This window comes from Neofelis nebulosa, chromosome 4, assembly GCF_028018385.1.
Source record: "Neofelis nebulosa isolate mNeoNeb1 chromosome 4, mNeoNeb1.pri, whole genome shotgun sequence".
Classification (NCBI taxonomy): domain Eukaryota; kingdom Metazoa; phylum Chordata; class Mammalia; order Carnivora; family Felidae; genus Neofelis; species Neofelis nebulosa.
The window spans coordinates 94,110,542-94,131,958 of record NC_080785.1 but is presented as its reverse complement, the minus strand read 5'-3'; the positions used below and the strand labels follow the sequence as shown (position 1 = coordinate 94,131,958).

At 40.6% G+C, this 21,417-nt stretch overlaps 2 gene segments (V, D, J or C); one reads left to right on the top strand and one right to left on the bottom strand.

The window, feature by feature from the left end:
- The window catches only part of LOC131509574 (T-cell receptor gamma chain C region 5/10-13-like), a 242,219-nt gene that overhangs the window by 94,237 nt on the left and 126,565 nt on the right, over positions 1 to 21,417 (top strand).
- On the bottom strand, positions 1,793 to 19,032 carry LOC131509565 (T-cell receptor gamma chain C region C10.5-like). The segment is given in 5 exon segments: positions 1,793 to 2,141; positions 4,442 to 4,489; positions 14,885 to 15,010; positions 16,522 to 16,851; positions 18,697 to 19,032. Coding segments are annotated over 5 exon segments (711 nt in total).

Sequence of the window (21,417 nt, the reverse complement as noted above, 5' to 3'; positions counted from 1 at the left end):
ACTTAGAATGAACTTGGTATAAAATAGGGGAACCCCTCACCCACAGAATAAGAGTATGTTTGGCAGCAATCGTATGCGTGTGTGCAGATGGATTTTTCTTTCATTAGCTGTGACCTTTTGGAAGTGAGCAAAGTTGGCTGTGGTGTAACTGCCCCTATTTTATCACGCAGCACCCCAGCCACCGCTTGCACAGCCCCAACCAGTAGGGGCTGGTTTGACTTCAAGCCTTTTCCATGAATCAACCACATTTGACAAAGCACATAGACCGAAAAAAAAACCCTGAGAAAACAAAACACCAGCGCCCTCCTGCCCCTACACTGTCCCCTGCACCACCGCCCTCCCCCTCTCTGCACCTGCCAGTCCAGGGCTACCCAGGTCGGGTTGGGGAAGGGAGGGGCTGAGGATTGGAAGCCACGGGGGACACTGGCTAGGAGTGCCTGGCCCTGAAATCAGCCCACGCGGCTCTGGGTCATTTGCTAGTTTCCCCTGTTTGCCTCTGTGCAAACAGATCTGTGTTCCAGATCTCTACGTAGAGGCCCAGGCACTCGGCCTAAAGAAGTCTGATCAAACTACAAAGAATCAAGGAGTAGATGGAAATTAAATTTCTTCTTTCTTGTATCTGGTGGATCTTATGTTGTTTCCACAGAGGCTCTTCTATTTGTTTTTCAAAAGCAGCTGTTTCACAGAAACGGAAGCTGATTGCAAATAAAGATCCTCCCCAATTTTATTTTATTTTATTTTTTTTTTATTTTTTTTTTTTTAAATTTTTTTTTTAACGTTTATTTATTTTTGAGACAGAGATTGACAGAGCATGAACGGGGGAGGGTCACAGAGAGAGGGAGACACAGGATCTGAAGCAGGCTCCAGGCTCTGAGCTGTCAGCACAGAGCCTGATGCGGGGCTCGAACCCACAGACCGTGAGATCATGACCTGAGCCGAAGTCGGACGCTTAACCGACCGAGCCACCGAGGCGCCCCGATCCTCCCCAATTTTAAATGAGACATTGTTTTCATTCTCAGATATAAAATTTTTTACTTTAAATGCATTCACTAGCACAAATAGGAAAACAAACAGTAATTTATTCTTTTCCCCACCTACCACATCCTGGACATTTTGTTTTATACCCATGTTTGTAGAAATGTACACACACATAAAAATGAGTGTCATACTTTGTGTGTGTGTGTGTGCATGTATGTATTATTTCTAAAGTAGAGCTGCACCAGTAGATGAAAATGCTGTTGACCACTTCATGTGCCCAGCATAATTATCTCATCTCATCCATACGACTCCAGGAGATGTGTCACTCTAAGTCCATTTTACAAATGGCACAAATTATGGCACAGGGAGTTCAAGTAACTGTAGACCCAAGATTTAAACCCAGGCATTTAGGGTTCAGAGTCCAAACACTTAACCCCTCCACCACCCTACCTTTCCAGTGTTAGTGCAGCTCTCATGCGGTTCTTGTGACATCAGGAAACATGGTGCACGTGTGACACGGGTCCAGGTCTGACACACCCACCAGTCACATGACATGTGATACTGTCATCACCAGAATGTCTTAAACCAAGTGAGTCTGAATCTGCTGATCTTTGAAGAAGAAATAACCTGGACACCTTCACTGGCCAGTGTCCCCAAAGAAGACATCATAAAGACTCTCTCAGGGCAAGAATTAGAAATGTGGAATTGAACATGATTAGAACCAGTGCTGAATTTCTAGGCCCGGTTGTCATGCTGTCCCTTACCTTGGACTCCCAGTTTGAGGACACCAAATGAAAGAATACAGAGACAAGAGTAGAGTCTTGATTATTTTACTTGTTCTTTTTATGAAAAACAGTACAGAATTCATTAACAAAGATAGAGGCCTCAGCGTATGTAAATCAAAAGGCTTCAAGGAAGTCATCTCGTTAAAGAGCCCCAGGGGACATGACTGGAAGGTGCCTACTGGCTTTTAGGGGTAACAGCCAATGGAAAAAGGTGGACCTTTTGTGCCACCATGTGTTAGGAACTCTTCCCATTACCAAAGAGTGTGGGTTTCCCAAGAAGATTGACAGTGATAATGGCAGAATAGACCATGCTCTTGAGGAGGAGCAGGAGGTAGGTATAGTAGGCAGAGTTGTTCACAAGATGCAGATACAGGGCGTCTAAAAAGAAACCATTTATTAATTTCACCTGCTCTTTTGAAAGGCTAGGACTTATTAATGGGAGTGGGGTCACATTATACATTTCCAATGATCTGGGTTGAATTGACTCTCCTACACCAATACAACCCAGTTGTAAAAACATCTACACCATCGTCAGCACTACCACCACCACAAAGACAACTCAGAATCCAGCTTGCAGGTCAAATCAATCAACAATCTCTGCAAAATTCACTTAGAACTTTCCAAAGTATGAATGGTAAGGTTGCATTTTTTTTTTAATTTTTTTTAACGTTTATTTATTTTTGAGACAGAGAGAGACAGAGCATGAACAGGGGAGGGGCAGAGAGAGAGGGAGACACAGAATCTGAAACAGGCTCCAGGCTCTGAGCTGTCAGCACAGAGCCTGACACGGGGCTCGAACTCACGGACCGTGAGATCATGACCTGAGCCAAAGTCGGACGCTTAACCGACCAAGCCACCCAGAGGCCCCTAGGTTGCATTTTTAATGAATGGATCCAGTGGGGGGGAAAAAGCATTGGTGATAAATAGCTTTTAGCTTCTTGACCCCGTCTCTGTCTCAGAGTAAGAATAATAGCCAATATACATTGGTCACAAACTAAACACCACTGACTTTGAGAGATTTCCACGCAAAATGTTAATCTTATTTAACTTTTCAATAACCTATGAGATTATTATTCTTATTCCCGTTTTATGAATAAATTGAAGACAGAGAAGTAATTTGCCTGATCTTAGACCATTAGTAGGTACCCGCAACATGACATTTAAACAATATTTTCAGCTATACTGTAATTCCGCATCTCCACATGCAGTAAGTACCCGTCAAATGATTAGCACAAATATAAAGAAGAATTGCTTATTTTGAAGGATATTAGCCATTACATGTTGTGCATTCAGTGAGATTCCTAGGAATCCTTGGAAATTTGGTGGTGTTCACAGTGGGGTGGGTGAAAGTTTTTTGTAAAGAGGACATTATATAAAAAGAAAGAAAGGGGTTAATCCAAAATCTCTGAAACTTTAGGAGGTCATGGCTTATTTACCTGTCTTTCTTGAATGTCTCATTGTAGCTATAATATTGTAGGAAAATAGCTTTTATTATCCTTTGAAGTTTAGAAAGAAATATATGTTGAAATAATTAATGACAACGATGGTGGGACAGACTGACTACTCAACGAACAAGGCCAAGTCTGTTCCTATGGAAATTTACTTTACATGCTTTATCTCTAGAGTTAAGAACTCCAGAATTATTCCCCCTTGGTGTGGAAGGGACCTCAAGTGGTGATACGCTCATAACTCCTTACCCTTAGTCAGGTAATATGTTACATAGGGTCCAGAGGCCCCTTGATATTGGACATGGAAGGCAGACAAGCAGGGCTAGAGTCAATGCTCTTCATCACTTTCTTGGTACATATGTTGGGAGAAAGGGCCAGAAACCAGTACTTACAATGTGTCAGCTAAATGAGACACCCAATACTAGACATTCCACATATGGGACCTTATGTCTTCAGTAACTCAGTTAGGTGTTATTTGTGTTATCCCTGCTTGGGTTAGAAAATGTCAGTAATGTACCCACATTCATGCAATCAATAATTAAAAGACTGGAGTTAAAGTCAGTCTGTGGCACTTGAAGTCTTGCACTCATCCCCCCACCCTGCCCCCATGTGTGCACCTGTCTCAAGGCCTTGGCTTTGGGATTTAGAGGAAGAATAAAAACTGAGTAAGTGTATGAGCTCTTGATTCAGATGCTCTTAGTTGAAGCCCCCGATCTCTCTGTGTGGCATTGTTCAAGGGACTTAATTAATTTAGCTCATTGCCATAATGTGTAAAGTGGTAATAAAATCCTTCATAGCGAGTATTAAAAGAATCAGACAAAATGTACTTCCAGGGCACACCATGCCTTCTGTACAATAACCTCTCTGTGTTAGTTCATGTTATTGACTACAAGCAAGAGCAAAGACTCAAAACAAGAAATCTAGAAGCAAGCTGATGTCCTCAGTCATTAGAAACAAAGGCCACAGAAATGAATGCAATCCATTGTTGAAATACTTCAGAGGCCCTTGTTGCACTCCTAATTTATAGTCCTCTCATTCCCAAGCCAGGATGTACTGTGTGAAGACAACCCCTGGGAAATGATGGGTTGACTTAAAATATCACTCAGTCTTTTTGCAAGATCCTGCCAATGTGAGGTTTCTATCTGAAGCCAGGGAAGTTCAAAATGTAAGTTGATCAGGGGGAAAAAATGCTATAGCATAACATAAAGGCAAACATATAGAAAAACTTACCATTTTCATCCTTCAGAGAAGCTTCTGTAGAGTGAATAGCAGTGAGATCTAAAAGAAATGAGAACAAGTATTATTCCATTGTTCATATCCATTATTTGACACGTGTGTGTATTGTGGATGGATGGATGGATAGATAGATGCAATTTGTCAACAGAGAGGAGAGAGGAATTACAAGTATGAGCCCTGAAATTCCAGAAACGGTTGGACTGATTCTATGTAATTCAGTAGATCAATTCATATGTTGTATTTCTGCACATGAACATGCTGAAGTTCATGAATGATGGATTTGTATCTTTTTTTCTCACAACTAGAGGGTCCTTTTTAAGACTGTCGTGTTTTCCTTTTGTGCTTGTATCTCCTAGCTACAATGCCTGCCACAAAGTAGGTATTCTGTAAATACTCATTGAATGGAAAAATAACCAGAAACAGTGGGTGCTATATGGTCATCAGCACCCACTGTTGACACGAAGTGTTGCTACCAAAGTAAATTTGTAGACACTAGAAACCACAGTAGAATCTTACACGTTGGAAGAAGTCTGGTTTAGGTGGATTTCCTGTCTAAGGAAAGAAAGCAGCCCTACCTTTCAAAGCATACATGCCCCACTATCCCCAGATCCGGCACTCGATTTTCTGGAGTGGAGGTGTTTACGGACATGACAGCAATGCTGATGAAAGTCAATACCTATTGAGTGATTATTACTGTGCCAGGCACTATATGAAAGGTTCACATGCATTGTCTCATCCGATCCCCCAGTGACACTGATGTGAACTTAACGTGGAGGACTCCGTGTTGCACACAAAGAGATAAGGCTTAGAGAATGTAAGGAACTTTCTGAGAGTCATACCAGTCACCAGCGGAGCCAGCACTCAGAGGACACTCTGGGGGTTTAGACGAGCTAGAGTGTGTGGAAAGTATCTTGTAAAACAATCCATAGAAATAGAACATAACTCCGGGGCACTGGTGTGGCACAGTTGGCTAAGTGTCCGACTCTTGGTTTCAGCTCAGGTCATGATCTCACCATTCCTGAGTTTGGCACAGAGCCTGCTTGGGATTCTCTCTCTCCCTCTCTCTCTCTCCAACCCCCCTGCCTCTTGCTCTCTGTGTCTTTCAAAATAAATAAATAAGCTTATAAAAAAAGAGAAACAGAACATAACTGCACCATTGTGGACTCTCCTACATCATCTCTTCCAGTGTCTTAATTACTCTTAGCAAATGACCTTTTAATTGTAGAAGTTCAGCATTTCAGTGCACTTCCTTGCAGGGATAGAATGATAGGCCAAATCACATTAATAGCTGTCTGGATGTATAAAACCTGAGGTGAGGGTTGTATTTATCTACGGTGTTAAAAAAAAATAGTACAACATATGTACAAGGACAAAATTTGTTAAAAAGATAAGGGACTATTGGATAGAGGAACAAAGAGTTGAAAGGCCGTTTTAGTCCATCTTATTTTTTAATTTAAAAAAAATTTTTCATTTATTTTTGGGAAACAGAGAGACAGAGAGTGAGCAGGGGAGGGGCAGAGAGAGAGAGAGGGAGACAGAGAACCCAAAGCAGACTCCAGGCTCTGAGCTGTCAGCATATAGCCCAATGCGGGGCTCTAACTCACAGACCATGAGATCATGACCTAAGCCAAAATTGGTCGCTCAACTGACTGAGCCACCCAGGTGCCACTAGTTTATCTTTTTTCTAATTGATGTGTTCTTGTCCACACATACATGGTTCTGGTATGCAATTTTATGCACTCCATACAATCATATTTTGGTGCACTCTTAAAAAATGAGTTTGGCAAAGGACACAAAAATACTGATTCGAAGAGGCACATGCACCCCAACGTTTATAGCAGTGCTATCGACAATAGCCAAAGTATGGAAAGAGCCCAAATGTCTATTGACTGACAAATGGATAAAGAAGATGTATACACACACGCACACACACACACACACAAACACACTATGGAATATTACTCAGCCTTCGAAAAGAATGAAATCTTACCATTTGTAACGACATGGGTGGAACTAGAGTGTATTTATACTAAGTGAAATAAGTCAGTCAGAGAAAGACAAATACCAGATGATTTCACTCATATGTGGACTTTAAGAAACAAAACAGATGAACGTATGGAAAGGGAAAAGAGAGAGAGAGAGAGAGAGAGAGAGAGAGAGAAGCAAACCATCAAACCATAAAGGACTGTCAACCATAGAGAAGGAACTGAGGGTTGATGGAGGGAGGTGGGAGCGGGATGGGGAAATGGGTGATGGGCATTGAAAAGTGACCTTGTGATGAGCACTGGGTGTTGTATGTAAGTGATGAATCACTAAATTCTAGTCATGAAGCCAATTTTACCATATATTTTAGCTAACTAGAATTTAAATAAAACCTTGAAATTAAAAAAAAAATGGATTTGAGGTATAGGCTTTGGGAAAAATCTCCAAGAAGGAAAATGTTAGTATAATTATGTTTAATGTTAAAAAATCCTCAAGAGCTGACTTTAAAGTGCTTTAAAAATCTCTTTCTTTTCCATACAATGATTTTATTCATCATATTGTGCACCTGAAACTAATGTAACACTGTATGTTAACTAACAGAAACTCAAATGAAAAGGTAAAAAAAGATAAATAAAATCTGTTACCCTGCATTGATCGACATAAAGACAGTAAGGTAACAATTTTCATAATAAATTTGTGTGTGCGTGTCCTAGGTGCTCTTTCTCAATCCAGGTTGGTCGAAAACGTGGACAAGATGAGTTTAATCTCTGTTCAGAATCACTTCATTCTTTTGTGCTTTCATGTGTATGTATACATATAAAAATATACAAGCTTTGGGGCACCTGGGTGGTTCAGTTGGTTAAACGACTGACTTCAGCTCAGGTCATGATCTCGCAGTTTGTGAGTTTGAGCCCCATGTCAGGCTCTGTGCTGACAGCTTGGAGTCTGGAGCCTGCTTCAGATTCTGTGTCCCTCCATCTCTCTACCCCTCCCTTGCTCATGCTCTGTGTCTGTCTCTCAATAATAAAAGTTAAAAAAACCGTAAAAAATATATAAACTTTAATCAAAAACAAAAACAACAAGCAAAAAATTTCCAAGAAACAGCAATAGAAATTTTCTAGAATTGCATTAACAGAAATGTCCTCATCCTTACTTCTCCCTTACCGTAATCATCACTGTGGAACTTAAAATACATTTTACATTTCTCTGATCACTAGAAAATCGAAACCTCACAGGACACTTCAGCCCAGTGGTTACGTTAAATTTATGCTTTGCTCATTTGGTTCCTGCCTGTTTCTTAGCCATAAAAGGTTATGGCTGTCTATGTGATCTTACTTTAGTTAAGTTTTAGGAAAGAATATACATAAATGCAATAAATATATGAAAAAAATCATCCATATCATGTTTCCAATAGCAGGGATTGTCATCAAGATAATTTCATTTGCTCTTCATCACCACCCAGGTGAAAGCAAAGGTTTGGCCCTAGTTTGATCATTGGACGAACTAAAAATCTGTCAAATAACAAAAATTCAACCAAATAAGTGTTAAAGACCTAACTGGCTGTGTTAACTGATCTATTCATGAATCAGGGAGCATCGTATCCAGCAAGTAAAGGGGAGCTCGGAAGGGCTGCAGGAGTGGGGAAGTTTTTTCAGATAGAGAGGGAGTGAAAAAGAAATTATTAGCAAAGAACATTATTTTAGGCAAGGGGACCAGAGAGGCAGTCGATCAGTAAACTCCCTAGTGCGAGCCAGGAAATGCCCATGTTCCCTGGTTTAAGGCTACAGTTCTGGGGGTTGAAACTGCAGCTGGGCAGGGATGAAGTCTTGGTTTACTGGTTTGGGGCCTTAAGCTGAGTGAGGCCATTTTGAGACTGTGGTTTTCTTTTTAACAGCCCTGCCTTTTGATCAGACTCCCGGTTTAACTTAACGGAGGGATCACAATTGAAGGCATTAACCGCACTCAGCAACCTCTCTGAGGTTCTCACAGTTTTTGTGGTTGCTCTTGTGATATTCACAGGTCTTAACCTTTTGGCCTGTGAATGTTCACAGGTTACCACTTCAGCTTTACAGTTTTTGAGTTGGTCATTCTGTTCTCTTTGTTTGTTTGTTTCTTTCTTTTTTTTTTCTGACATTCTCATCTTAGAGAGATCATTAGTTTGCAGGTTACCAGCTCTGAACTTGCATTTAAAGCTTTTGAGAGAACATAAGGCACCAGACAGCATATTGTGACAATAAACAGGATAATTCCTCATGTTTGGAGTGCAATTTGAAGCCATGCTTCCCAAGGCTCAAAGCAATGAAAATCACATAAGTAATAAAGACCCTGCGGAAGGAATCATTCATTTAGGCCAAGTGGCTTGCTCAGTGATCGAATATCATTGAGTTTTAACTTCCCCAGAAGTGTTAATCCGGGAATAGCAGGCAGTGTTGACTACAGCACAGACCCAACCTTGCTCAGCTAAGAGATCATCAAGGGCTATCTTATTTTCAAGAATTACTTTGGCCAGAGTCTAAGGATTTTTGTTGGGCAGCCATTGCTTTAGTAAGAGATTCTGCACCAATTTTCAGAATGAAACAGAAGGTCTTGAACACATCTCCCTTACATTGATCCCTGACCAGGGAAGTAAGGCCCAGCCAAAGGAGTGAATCCTGGTCATGAAAGCTTCCTGGGAGGTCCCTTCTAACTCAGGATGTAAACTGAGGGACGTCAACCAATGAGATGTCTTATTTAGCTTGAGAAAAGTTAAGACCAGTGTTAGATTTTCTCCCAGCTGGAAATAAAAGGCTGCTCTCAATTCCAGAGTTCACCCCCCTTGGCTGTGACCTGGGAGATACAGATGAGAGAGTTATCTTTCCAGGCCGTTCGTTGGAAAGAAAAGAAGGTGAAAAGGTTTCACACATTGAAGTGTGAGATCTTGATCCATTGTCTTGGGCAAAAACACCCTACCTGCATGTCAGCTACATCACTTTCTTTCAGTTTGACTCAGAGATGTCCAGTGTCTGTGCAGGACCCAGTGACAGGTGGAGACTTCTGTAGCTGTGTGATGTGCACCTGAGTGTTACAGCAGGAGCAATCGGTAAGGTCCCTCTTCTACTGGAGTTCAGTGGCTCTCTTACTCTGATGATGTGTCTAAAATACCTAATCATCAGGCTGTAAACTGTGACCGACAGGATCCTTTTAATTACGATTCAGGAAAGCTTCTGTAACCTGTTGATGACCGGCTTGAGCATAAGACATTGGAGACAGTAGCTGGTCTGACTAGCATGAGACACAAGGATCAGCAGAAGATTGTACACCGAGAGCTTTCCAAGAAGTGGACAAGGTTTTCCTGAAGGCGCCTATGAGTTGCCTGGTGAAGTAGGAGCCTTGGTCCCTGGAGCGCACAGAAGATGTGCCCCAAGGGGGATACCCATTTTCAACACTGTCTTTACCCCAGTGAGGGCATCAGCCTCTCAGCAGGGAAAGGCTTTAACCCTTCCAGAAAATGTACAAACAGTAACAAGCGCATGTTAACAAGCCACACTAAGTGGTAGCTGTGTAAAGTGAAGCTGCAAGTGTTCAAAGTGTCCCCAGGGAGGAGGTCTGAAGCTTCTGGAGACAAAAACAATTTTTCCAGGGTTACGGGCCTGACAGGTTAGACATTGACGGTAAACAGTTTTGTTCTATTATAGAAGTCTTTCAGCTGATGTCTATTTATAATTTGAATAATCTTCAATGCCCTGATTCAGAAGCAGACTGGCGCCATGTTATAAGAACATCAGGATACCAAACGTCTGGCAATGAGGGGCCATTTTTTTGTGGAACCAGAATGGACTTTAACTACATGTGCCACAATCTTACAAACACAACATAAAGAACATCTAGTATGAATTTTTATTTGACAATGCTTCCTGGTAATTTAGCTTATCAAATATACCCAATTAGTTTAGCAAATCCTTTGGAATGTTCCCAGTTAAGGAGACTAAGAAGACCAAAACTCCAAAGAAAAGAAACAGACCCACAAAACCCTTTGTCCTTTTGACATAAAGAAAAGAAAATCTAATGCTCCACCTGCTTTTTTTTGATTTGAAAATTCTTCATTCCAATTTTAGTCCTGACCACACATAACATTCATTTCCAAACATCCCCCCTTTCTTTCTTCTTTCCTTTCCTTTTCTTTTCTTTCCTTTCCTTTCCTTTTTTTTCTTCCTTCTTTCTTTCCTTCCTTCCTTCCTTTCTTTCTTTTTTTCTTTCTTTTTGAGAGAGAGAGAATGAGCAGGAGATAGGCAAAGAGCAAGAGAGAGAGAGAATCTCAAGAAGGCAGCACACCCAGCATAGAGCCAGTTGCCATGCCTGACATGGGGCTCAATCCCGAGACCGTGAGATAGTGACCTGGGCCAAAATCAAGAGTCAGATGCTTAACCAACTGAGCCACCCAGGCGCTCCCAATCATCCCATTTTTACAAATCTTTACAAGTTTCTCTTTTAAATTCAGAATTTGTCCTGAGTTTACCCTCTTTAGATGACCAGCCTTGCCTTAGGACAAAGTCCTTTTTTATACCTCAAAAAATACATTTCCCTTCCTCATAAATGTATGAAAAGTAAGAAATTTTCTTACTAAAAACACACATTTTACTTTCCTTACATTCAGAGTTGTTTTTGTTATTATTTTCAGTGGTCTTAATTACGTTTATTAAAATTCTGAACTCTTAGAAACTTTCATTTTTTTTTTTTAATTTTTTTTCTACGTTTTTTATTTATTTTTGGGACAGGGAGAGACAGAGCATGAACGGGGGAGGGGCAGAGAGAGAGGGAGACACAGAATCGGAAACAGGCTCCAGGCTCCGAGCCATCAGCCCAGAGCCTGACGTGGGGCTCGAACTCACGGACCGCGAGATCGTGACCTGGCTGAAGTCGGATGCCCAACCGACTGCGCCACCCAGGCGCCCCAGAAACTTTCATTTTTAATGAAAGCTAATATGTAAGCAATTGTGAATTGTTACCCAGCATTCTTAGATTGGCAAATTAATGTACACATTTCAAAAGTTCTAGAAATGTGTATTTCTTCATAAAACAGTCTTCCGGTAAAGCACAAAATACATTTACGAATAGGTCCATGTATATTTTCAGTTTCTCTGCAATAAGGAAACCAAAAGTTGGTAAACCTATGTTCATTAACTAATAATTTAGCATTTTCTCTTACTTGGAAATGATCTAGATAAGATCTAGATATTTAATGAATGTAATTTATTTTTACACTCGAGCTAACACTGTAAAATTTTAAGGATTTAGTTTACCAAAAAGATTTGGGAAACTATATAGGGGCGCCTGGGTGGCTCAGTCGGTTAAGCGTCCGACTTCAGCTCAGGTCACGATCTCACGGTCCATGAGTTCGAGCCCCGCGTCAGACTCTGAGCTGATGGCTCAGAGCCTGGAGCCTGCTTCCAATTCTGTGTCTCCCTCTCTCTCTGCCCCCCCCCCCCCCCCCGCCCCGTTCATGCTCTGTCTCTCTCTGTCTCAAAAATAAATAAATGTTTAAAAAAAAAAAAAGACTTGGGAAACTATTTAAAAATATATTTAACATTTTTCATTTTTAAAATGAAATACATATTTTTAAAATATCTATTCAATTTACTGGTTCTTAGCACTTTTGCTGAAATTACCCATAAAAACTTTATGAGACAACAAAGTCTGTCATTCTCTCAAGCTATTTTCTTTAATATTTTGTAAGAGATCAACTCTACTTATGTAAACCAAGGCACATGAAATAATTTAATTTTAGTGCTGCTAATTCTGAAGACATGTCTATTTTACTTAAACCAACAACTGGATATTTGCCCAGATCATATGAAGTTCAAACACATTTGGGTTAGTTTTTATCTTTCTGAGACACTATCCAGAGAGGAAAAGATCTCACATTGATGACATATATTTATGGACACACAGATCACTGCAAAGACCTTAGAGTCACTGGCGTTTATGGAGAAAATGTTAAGATTTGTATTTGTCCCTGGAATTTTTTGTAATGTTTATTTATTTATTTGGAGAGAGAGCAGAGAAGGTGCAGAGAGAGAGGGGGAGACTGAGATTCCCAAACAGGGTCCGTGCAGTCAGCACGGAGCCGGATGCAGAGTTCAATCCCAAGAACCATGACATGACCTGAGCCAAAATCAAGAGTCTGACACTTAACTGACTGAACCACCCAGGTGCCTCCCTGGAATTACGAAGGACACTGAGCCAGGGTTTAAGGCACAAGAACCCTTTAGCAGTTTGTATTTTTTTTTAAAGGCCTCTTTCCCTTAGTTTCCCTCAGTCCCAAGCATTTGTGGGCTGTGTTTACATTTCAAAGATGTGACAAGATAGATCACTTTGAGGACAGAGGAAGAATGCAGGTTCCTCCAAGAAGGACTTTGCTTTCCTAAAGCCAATCATCTATAAGCCTTTTTCTGGAACTAGGAGAAGTTTGAGGGTGGGTGAAGGGACAGAGGAGCTCTGAATTCAGCTGCGTTTGTAGTTCTGTTCACATTTGTCAGGACAGCTGCTCTCAGTGTCTCAAAACTTGGATTTTCGTGAAATGACAACATAGTTTGATTCAACCTATCCAAGCACATGAGCCTCAATTTGCTTCCTTCCCTCTGGGTGCACAGTTTTAAATATTTCTGGCAGACGGAATAACCCCCCTTGGGTGTAAGATGAATATTATCTAAGGATATTACCCTCCCCAGATCCAGGATCACCCACAGTGACAGCCAGAGGAAGGGAACCCACAGCCGCACGTCCCAGGCAGGCAGAGAGCTAAGAGCAGTGACGCAGGATGATACCAGCAAGGAGGCAATGGCTGTCTCTGGGAGAGAAAGGATCCATAAGCAATGGGTGTGGATTTGGAAAGGGTGGGACAACAGGAAATTTTGTTATCTTCTCCGGACCAGGCATGTGGGCAGAGATTCAGAAGGAGAACTGATTCTGCTAAGACTTCCCACCCTTTCCTGGTTCTGCCAGTTTTCCCAGGACCCTTCAGCAGACCTTGGTATTTATCAGAATTTCCACTTGGCTCTTTAAGGGAATTAATGTAACAGTGTGTCAGAAAATCACCCAGTTTCTCAACTCTGGGAGGGCCTCATTTGGGGACCCTCCTCTGAAGGTAGATATGGGGGTGTCCGTAAGGCCATTAATATGACTGTGTAGTCTTTTCAGAGAGGAAAGCCAATTCACACTTGAATGACTGCTCAAAGGAGCAAAGAGCAGAGGAGGAATTAGGTCAGTCTGACAGCTTTTTGTTTTAGTACCTCTTCCGTCTTTAATTTCTCATTAGCCTTTTCCAAAGAATGTTTCATTGAAACGACCTTGGAATTTTAAATCTTTCAGAGGCTTCTGCTTGCTCATTAACAGAAGTGTCCTATTTTATTTAATTTGAGAAATTTTGCTTTTAAATGTAGTTCTTACATGAGCTTATCCCTAGTTGGAAAATTCCCCGCTATTGTATTTCTAGACTGTAATTGCCCTGAGGGCTGGCAGCAGATCCATAGGACCCTAGCCTTGAATGGAGTTAACCCACACTTCAGTCCGGCCGTATGTCTGCACAAGTGTAGCTACATTTCTGTCCGGCTTTGTTTTTGGGGTCTCCAACTTATGGTTGTCAAGCTAGTTCCTCAGGACACAAGGCAAGCTTAGTAAGATTTGCCATTTTTGCTAGACATCTGTAACTTCTGGGACTACAGTTTTTAGACATAAAATAGACGGGTATACAGGAAGGTGCTTGCACTTGACCCTTTAGAATGTAAGGATCCCAATAGCTAAGACTTGGGGCTTCTCAGAGCAGAACTAATATCCAAAAGTGATGTGTCCTGGAATTGGGGATTGCGCGTGTTTTAAAGGATATCTCTTTGCACAGAAATTTTCTTGAGGTGGATGGGTGAACTGGTGCCAGTCTAATCTATCCCCTGACCAAGTTATACTATCAAGGGCATGTTGTTGAGGTGGTGAGCATTCTAATAGTCTTTAATTGCCTCGCAGTCTTTTTTTGTCTAACAGTCCTTATTGCGCCCATCAATTTTGTGGGTTTTTCAGTGTCTGATCCCTGTTAGCAGTAGCCTTTATCTATAAGAAGCAAGAAAAATAATTATGTGCACCTTAGCGTATGCACAGTAACCAAGAGATGTCACTGGCTTCTGGCCACAAGAAGACTCTTTGTGCGCCATCAATAATTCTCCTGGAAACTTGCTGAGGTTTCCATCCAAGAAACTGTGGTCAGAAAGTTTGGGGCCTTGGCTCTGGACAGACCCCCCCTGCCAGTTCACTTGGGCTCTGGGCAAACATGCCAGTTCAAGTGGGGTCCAGACAAAGAAGCCAGCTCAACTGGGCTCTGACAGTAACCCTCTGCCAGCCCAAGCTGACCCACATTGTAAAGGAAAGCCAATTAGATCAGGAGTCTGAATGCAAAGAGATTGAATCTCAGAACCAACAGGAACTCACCTACAGCCCTTGAAAATGGTGAGGAGGACAGTGAACTCAAGGGGCTCACAGTTACCTCCCCTGGTTGTGTACTTGTCTCCGATCGCCCCTGGAAGTCCATTTCAGATCCTGTCACCGACACCAAATCTGTTAAATAACAAAAATTCAACCAAGTAAATGTTAAAGATCTAATGGCTGTATTAATCAATTTATGAATCAGGCAGCATCTGATCTAGCAAGTAGAGGGGAGCTCCAAAGGACCACAGGGAATAAAAGATTTTAACAATAGCGCAGGGAGTGCAGAAAAGGAAAATATTAGCAAGGAATCCATTTTTCTAGGCAATGTAACTCTCCTAAGGGGGAAAGGGGTCAACTGGGAAACTTCATAGTGCTGACCAGGAAATTCCCATGTTCACTGATTAAATGTTACTGCTCTGGGGGTTGAGATTGCACTTGGGTTAGGTATGAAGTCTTGTTTTAGTGATTTGGGGCCTTAAGCTAAGTGTTACCATTTGGGGTCTGTGGTTTTCTTTTCAACAGACCCAAGAAGATGAAGACTGACTTCAGAAATTGAGACTTGTATACAGAAAGCTCTTCACATGTCCTGTTATGTGCTTGTTCCCCACTGCTGAAAAATTGCCTGCCTAACCACAGGGAAAGCACAAACTGGTTCCTTTTTGGGGCTCTGGTCTGTCATGTCCATGCTCAGGACTTGACTTCTGAGTCTACAGAGTTACTGGATCACAGCTGGGCCAGAGCACATTCAGCTCCGCCCACACTGTATAAATATGTCCAGCTTCTGGAAAATGGGACTCCTTTGAGATACCATGACTGAATCACAAGTGACCCTGGATATTCACTTTAACGTAGTGGTCCTCCTGGGGACAGTGGTCCATCCCGCCTCCCTCCCAGGCCTGGCACACGCTCGGACAGCAGGAAGCGTTTGCTGGGCAGCATTTCCTAGTGGTAGAAATACATCCATTGTGGACAATGGGAGAATGTTTGTACGCATTAGCTTCACCCAATCTTACTTTCCAAGTTTCACCTAATGGTGGGATATAAAATTCAAATCTAATAATCCCAAGACCATACTAAAACCTCAGCAGCCAAATTACCATTATTTGTTGAGCTGCAATCTGGCTTTGTCAAATGAACAGCATTTTGTCACCTATAACTCACGTTTCTGGGTTATACTTTGAGTAGATCAGATTGAAGTGAGAGGGACTTTGACTACTGAGTGGAACGTTCCTGAAAGATGTATAATTGTTCTAATTTACTTATCAAGTAAGATTATCCAAAGTGGACTCTCCTTTTGAGTATTTATGGTGGGCAATGTTGCTAGGTGGTTTCATGTGTACTGTTTCATTTAATCCATAGAGTGATCCTCAGAAACATCATTATGACCTTCATATTTCAGATGATGAAAGTGAGGCGAGAAAGGCTAAGTGAATTTTTCTTTATCTTTGTATGTTCCAAAGCCCATACTATTTTAATTCTACGGGGTAATAGCGAAATATTTGTGCCTCTGTTAAAGGCAACAATATTAAAGAAACATTTCTTTTTGCTTATTTCCCATTAAGACTTGACAGAAAACGTAGGCTATTCTCATTAAAAAAAGGGGGTTCTGGGAGGTTATATTCATGTTTATATGTACGTACCTTTGTCTATTGAAGGAAAAAGAATCTCTTGATCAACCCCTCCTTTATTACTATCATGTTTGACAACACATTTGTGTTCTTTATCCATTGACTCTTCACTCACGGTCAGCCAGGTGTATTTCATATATGTGTCCTTAGTTTTCATGGTGTTTCCCTGCTGGGATTCCAGAATTGTTTTGCCATTCTTTTCTTTCCAATGTACCTCGATAACACCAGGGAAAAAATCCTCAAGAAGACAAAGATATGTTCCAGCCTTATGGAGTTTTCTTTCAGCAATTGAAGGAAGAAAAATTGTAGGCTTTGGGGAAATGTTCTCAACAGGAGGTTCCTCTGTGGAGGAAAATGGAATAGCAACGAAAACTATTATTAGAGAAAGGCAAACATTGAGTGGTTTGGAAGCAGCCCTGAACAGAGTATAAGGAAAGGAAAGTTGCAATAGGATTAGTGCTTACCAGGGCTTTTCATCCACAATGGGTTATGCGGTACTTATTTTCTTACTTTCCATGGGAAAAGAGGTTCAAGCAGTCATGTAACTTGCCCAAAGTCGTAACTACTAAGTGGCATAGCCTGATTTAAAACTTGGAATTTTTTAAAAACAATACACTGTCATTTGTTTGAATGAGAATCCATTTTCATGCATACTTCACAATCTATCAAGTTGAACTTTTAGCTTCAAATCAGATCCCATACCCGCTTCTGATACTGAAGTTCTTCTCCTTGATTTCTGATTTTGTAGATCATCTTGCTCTTACATTTGAACCAATCCAAGATTTTGAGTAGAACAATGTTTAAAGCTGCACTACCAAATTATTTACAGCGCCTTGAATTTAGAAACAATGTGGCACTATTCCCAAAACTTCTATTAAAAAATTATTATTTTCAGAAATGGTCTTATACTAACCTTATCAAGTAATGTGATGGTCTCGATTTTGTTTTGCTTTACCTTATACTAACCTTATCAAGTAATGTGATGGTCTCGATTTTGTTTTGCTTTAGTACTCCTGATTCTATGCAGAACTGCAGTGGGTGGTAATTGGAATTCTGAAGAATTGGCTTTTTTCTTATTACTGACCATGTCCCAACCTATACGGAGCTAATTCCATATTTAATTTCATTTAGTTCTAACCACATCCACTTGAAATAGTTGTTACGTTGACAGAACGAATGAATGGAAATATAGCAAATGTTAACAGTAATAAGTGTTGCTATGAGATTTCAATTTTTTCTTTATTTTTTCTCTTTTCCAATTTTTTTCATTTTAGACATGTATTCTTTTATAATTTTAAGAAAACAATGACCAGTGAAACAAAATTTATTGGTTGAAGGATAATTATACACAACATGACAGATTCAGATTCAAAGTTCACATTTTTGTCTGCACCTCTCTCTCCTAAAAACATATTTTTAGGACCTCATGAATTATAACTGTGTCACTATTTTTTAATTGGATTGATGCAATTAACACAGAGTAGATAGTCAGTTGGAAAAAAGAGGACCGGAAAATTCCCTTTCAGTTTATGAATTTATTCGTGCCTGTGATCAAAACCACTAAGGAAACCATAATATATCATTTTTTCTTCATTTTTCCAATGCTTTACCAGCATTGTGAAAATTCTTTGAAAACTTTCTGACAAGATGCTGCGGGCTCAAAAAATCCCTGTGAGATGTTCTCCCTCATCCAGGAAAAAAATTCCTCTCTAAGGCTAATGAAGAATGAATACATTTACTAGCCTGAATTTAGAAAGAAACAAACCCAGTGTATGACATTCCCGATTATGTCTGCACAGGTAAATGTGTTGGTACCGGATAAGAATCACCTTCCGACAAAATGACAAGTTTATCAAGTTTTTGCTCATTCTTTCCTACTGGTTATTTTGGAATCAAATAAGCAATACAAATATCTTTACACATCTTTCAGCATAGAAATCCCACAGGGACCTAACATCCCTACCCCTCAGGGACCCCCAGTTGCTCTAGCAAGTTAGCTCCTTGTCAATGTCGCCCACCCAAGCGACTGGGACACAGTCACCCACCTCTCCAAGGATCCCGCTGCCATTTGTGACCAAACTGGGGGCGAATCCAAGAATGCTGAGCCGGCACCAGAACCTAGCCTGCTGCCCCTGCATCGCCCACCTCCCCTCCCTCCGTTATATGGAAGAATGAAAGAATATGTACCTGCAATCCGGATCTCAGGTTTGGGAGGAGGATTTTTTTTTTTTTTTGTAGATCCCCCATCCATAATAGCTCACTGTCTGAAAACCTTTTACAGAAATCTCCCTTTGTGCCTCTTTAAAAATCTCGCCTATATTTTTTACTATTTAAACACATAAAAATTGGTCCTGCTAATATTAACAAAGATGAATCACAAGCAAAATCACATTAGATATGAACCCAGTCAAGAATGGATGGACTGACCCCTCTGTCTTTCCATCTTATTCATCCACGACAGAGAATATGATTTTCCCTTTCCTCAACATTTTGCTGCATCTTCTAAATCTCTTTTCTTAAGGTTTTCATGTATCAGATCAGCTCTTTTCCTAGAGTGTAATTTATAGGTACTACCTCTATAATTTTCAAAGAGGAACAAAAATAGAAATAATATATTTGAATATATAATAAATGAATGTTCAATTTTTTAACACGTTGGTTTTCTTGTTTGTTTGTTTGTTTGTTTCTATGTATTGAGGGGTAGGGACCTGGTTTGACTGTAAAGCAGTTCTTTCCAGAATCCCATTCCCACGATAGTAGCCAGATGAACTGTTACAGAGTCTGAAATCTTAATGATGGTCACTTAACTAATTTGTTGCTGAAAGACTGTTCCTTTGAACTTGAAATTACCCTAAGAGTTTCCAGGGCACTGATGTAAAGTCCTGAGCTGCTCATCAGAGGATCCTGTCTGGTCTGGTCTTTCTGCCGCTGTCCTAGCCTGAGAGGAAAGACAGCTGTGGGTCATGCGGCCGAGTCCTGCGTGTAGGCCACCTGCTCCAGCTGTCCTGCCCGAGTCAGTGTTTCCGGCGCACTTGATGCTGATGCAGAAAGAAGACTGAATGCAATGGTGTGGAAAGGACTTGTCATTTTATAGCAATACACTAAGAATCACATTTTGAAAATCTAACGAACGTGTATTCAACATGACTTACTGGATCTTTGGCGGGGGGTGGAGGGTGGGGAGGGGAAGAGAGGCAATTTTAGAGCCATGATAGAAGCAGAAACATTGTTTTCTGTGTGAAGAGTAATACAAATTATGAGCTATTACTAGTTAAGCGCTCGACTAAAGAGTCAATTTACAAGGTCAGGCTCAGAAGAGTAAATATTCAGAAATAAAAATACAGCTTGCTGTTTCTAATAGCACATAACGGTCTAAACCATGCTCTTCGGCATGGACAAGTGTCTATTGGGTCCCAAACTTTGCCACAGTAACTTGCCATGTGACTTTAGGCAAATAACAACTTCTTTGAGCTTCAAGTCCTTCATCTGTGAAACTGGAATGAGGACCTCCTGTATAGGACTGCTGAGGACTGAGATAAGGCACTGAAACCAGTCAGTGTGGTTATCTGGCTCTCAATAAATATTAGCTAATATGATTATTCTCTTTAATGGGATAATTTTTGGCTCATCTATCCCAATTTTCCACTAAACGACACATGTGGATTTTATAAGCAATAAGTATTACATAAAATAAGATAGGAAAAGAGCTGATGAACCCAAGACAGTCTGTATCTCTGTCAGCCACAGGCCAAAAAACTTGGGGCCCAGTCAAGCCACAATCTAGAATGCTTACCCACTAGGCTACTAGCTTTTTGAGTGTTGGGACCGTGTCGGGAGCCCCTTTGACCTCAAGCATCCAGCATAGACACTTTCTTCAGTGAATGTTTGCTGAGGCAATGTAAACAAACAAGGATATAAACCATACAGACAGACTTCTGATGGACTCTAGAGCTGAAGTGGTTTACTGAGCTCACAAATGCCTTTAAACTGGATCATCTCTAGGCAATATCACAAGAGTCACAATGGGACAAATTTTGACTAGTCGCAGCCTACTCCCTCAGAAGCTAGAGTATTAAGATGAAGTGGCATTATTGATGTTCTACAGTCATTTACTGTAGAAGTGAAATTTTTTGCACTTGGTTAAAGATGAGATCAAAAGCAATCATACAGGTTTTCCAGGTTATTAGAGAAAGGGGCACTCTTAATACTAGAGATACTTAAAGCTTTTCTCACTTAAAAGACCATCTACAAGAGAAACAGCACGAACCAATAACCTACAGCAATGGTTTACAGACACAGTCCTATAGATGTTTGAATTTCAAATATGAGTCTATTATTTTCTCTGTGTGTTTCCTAAAAGTAGAATTTCAATCTGCCTCCAACTGGTTAAGTAAATAAACCATTTTCAAAGTGGTTTTGTTTCCATACAAAGTGATCTGGAGCTCGAATACTGCTGTCCATATGCTGGGGTGATCCCATATTGTTTTCTTCTGAAAAGCATCAATAAGTTTTTCATTCACAAGATCAAAATAGAACAAAGTTACTTACCAGTGGGAGTTACTATGAGCTTACTTCATTCTACAAATATCTTGATCCAGCCTGGTTAGACGTTCTACAAAATTTTCAGCTAAGCTTCACTGCACGACCAGCTTAAAAACTTTGTCCTGGCAATTTGATCTCCTGAGTTCTCTTGGAAGCCCTTGAATTATAGTCTTCATGGCATATGATATTTTATGTTTTCCTTAGATTAATTTAGAAAAATATCTGTTTTCCATGGAAGTAGTAATCACAGAAAAATGCTGATGGAAAATGGAAATGATAAGAGAAAAAAAAAGGAAAGAAGGAAGGAAGGAAAGACAGAAAGACAGACAGGAAAAAAGGAAGGAAGGAAAAGAAAGAAAGAAAAAG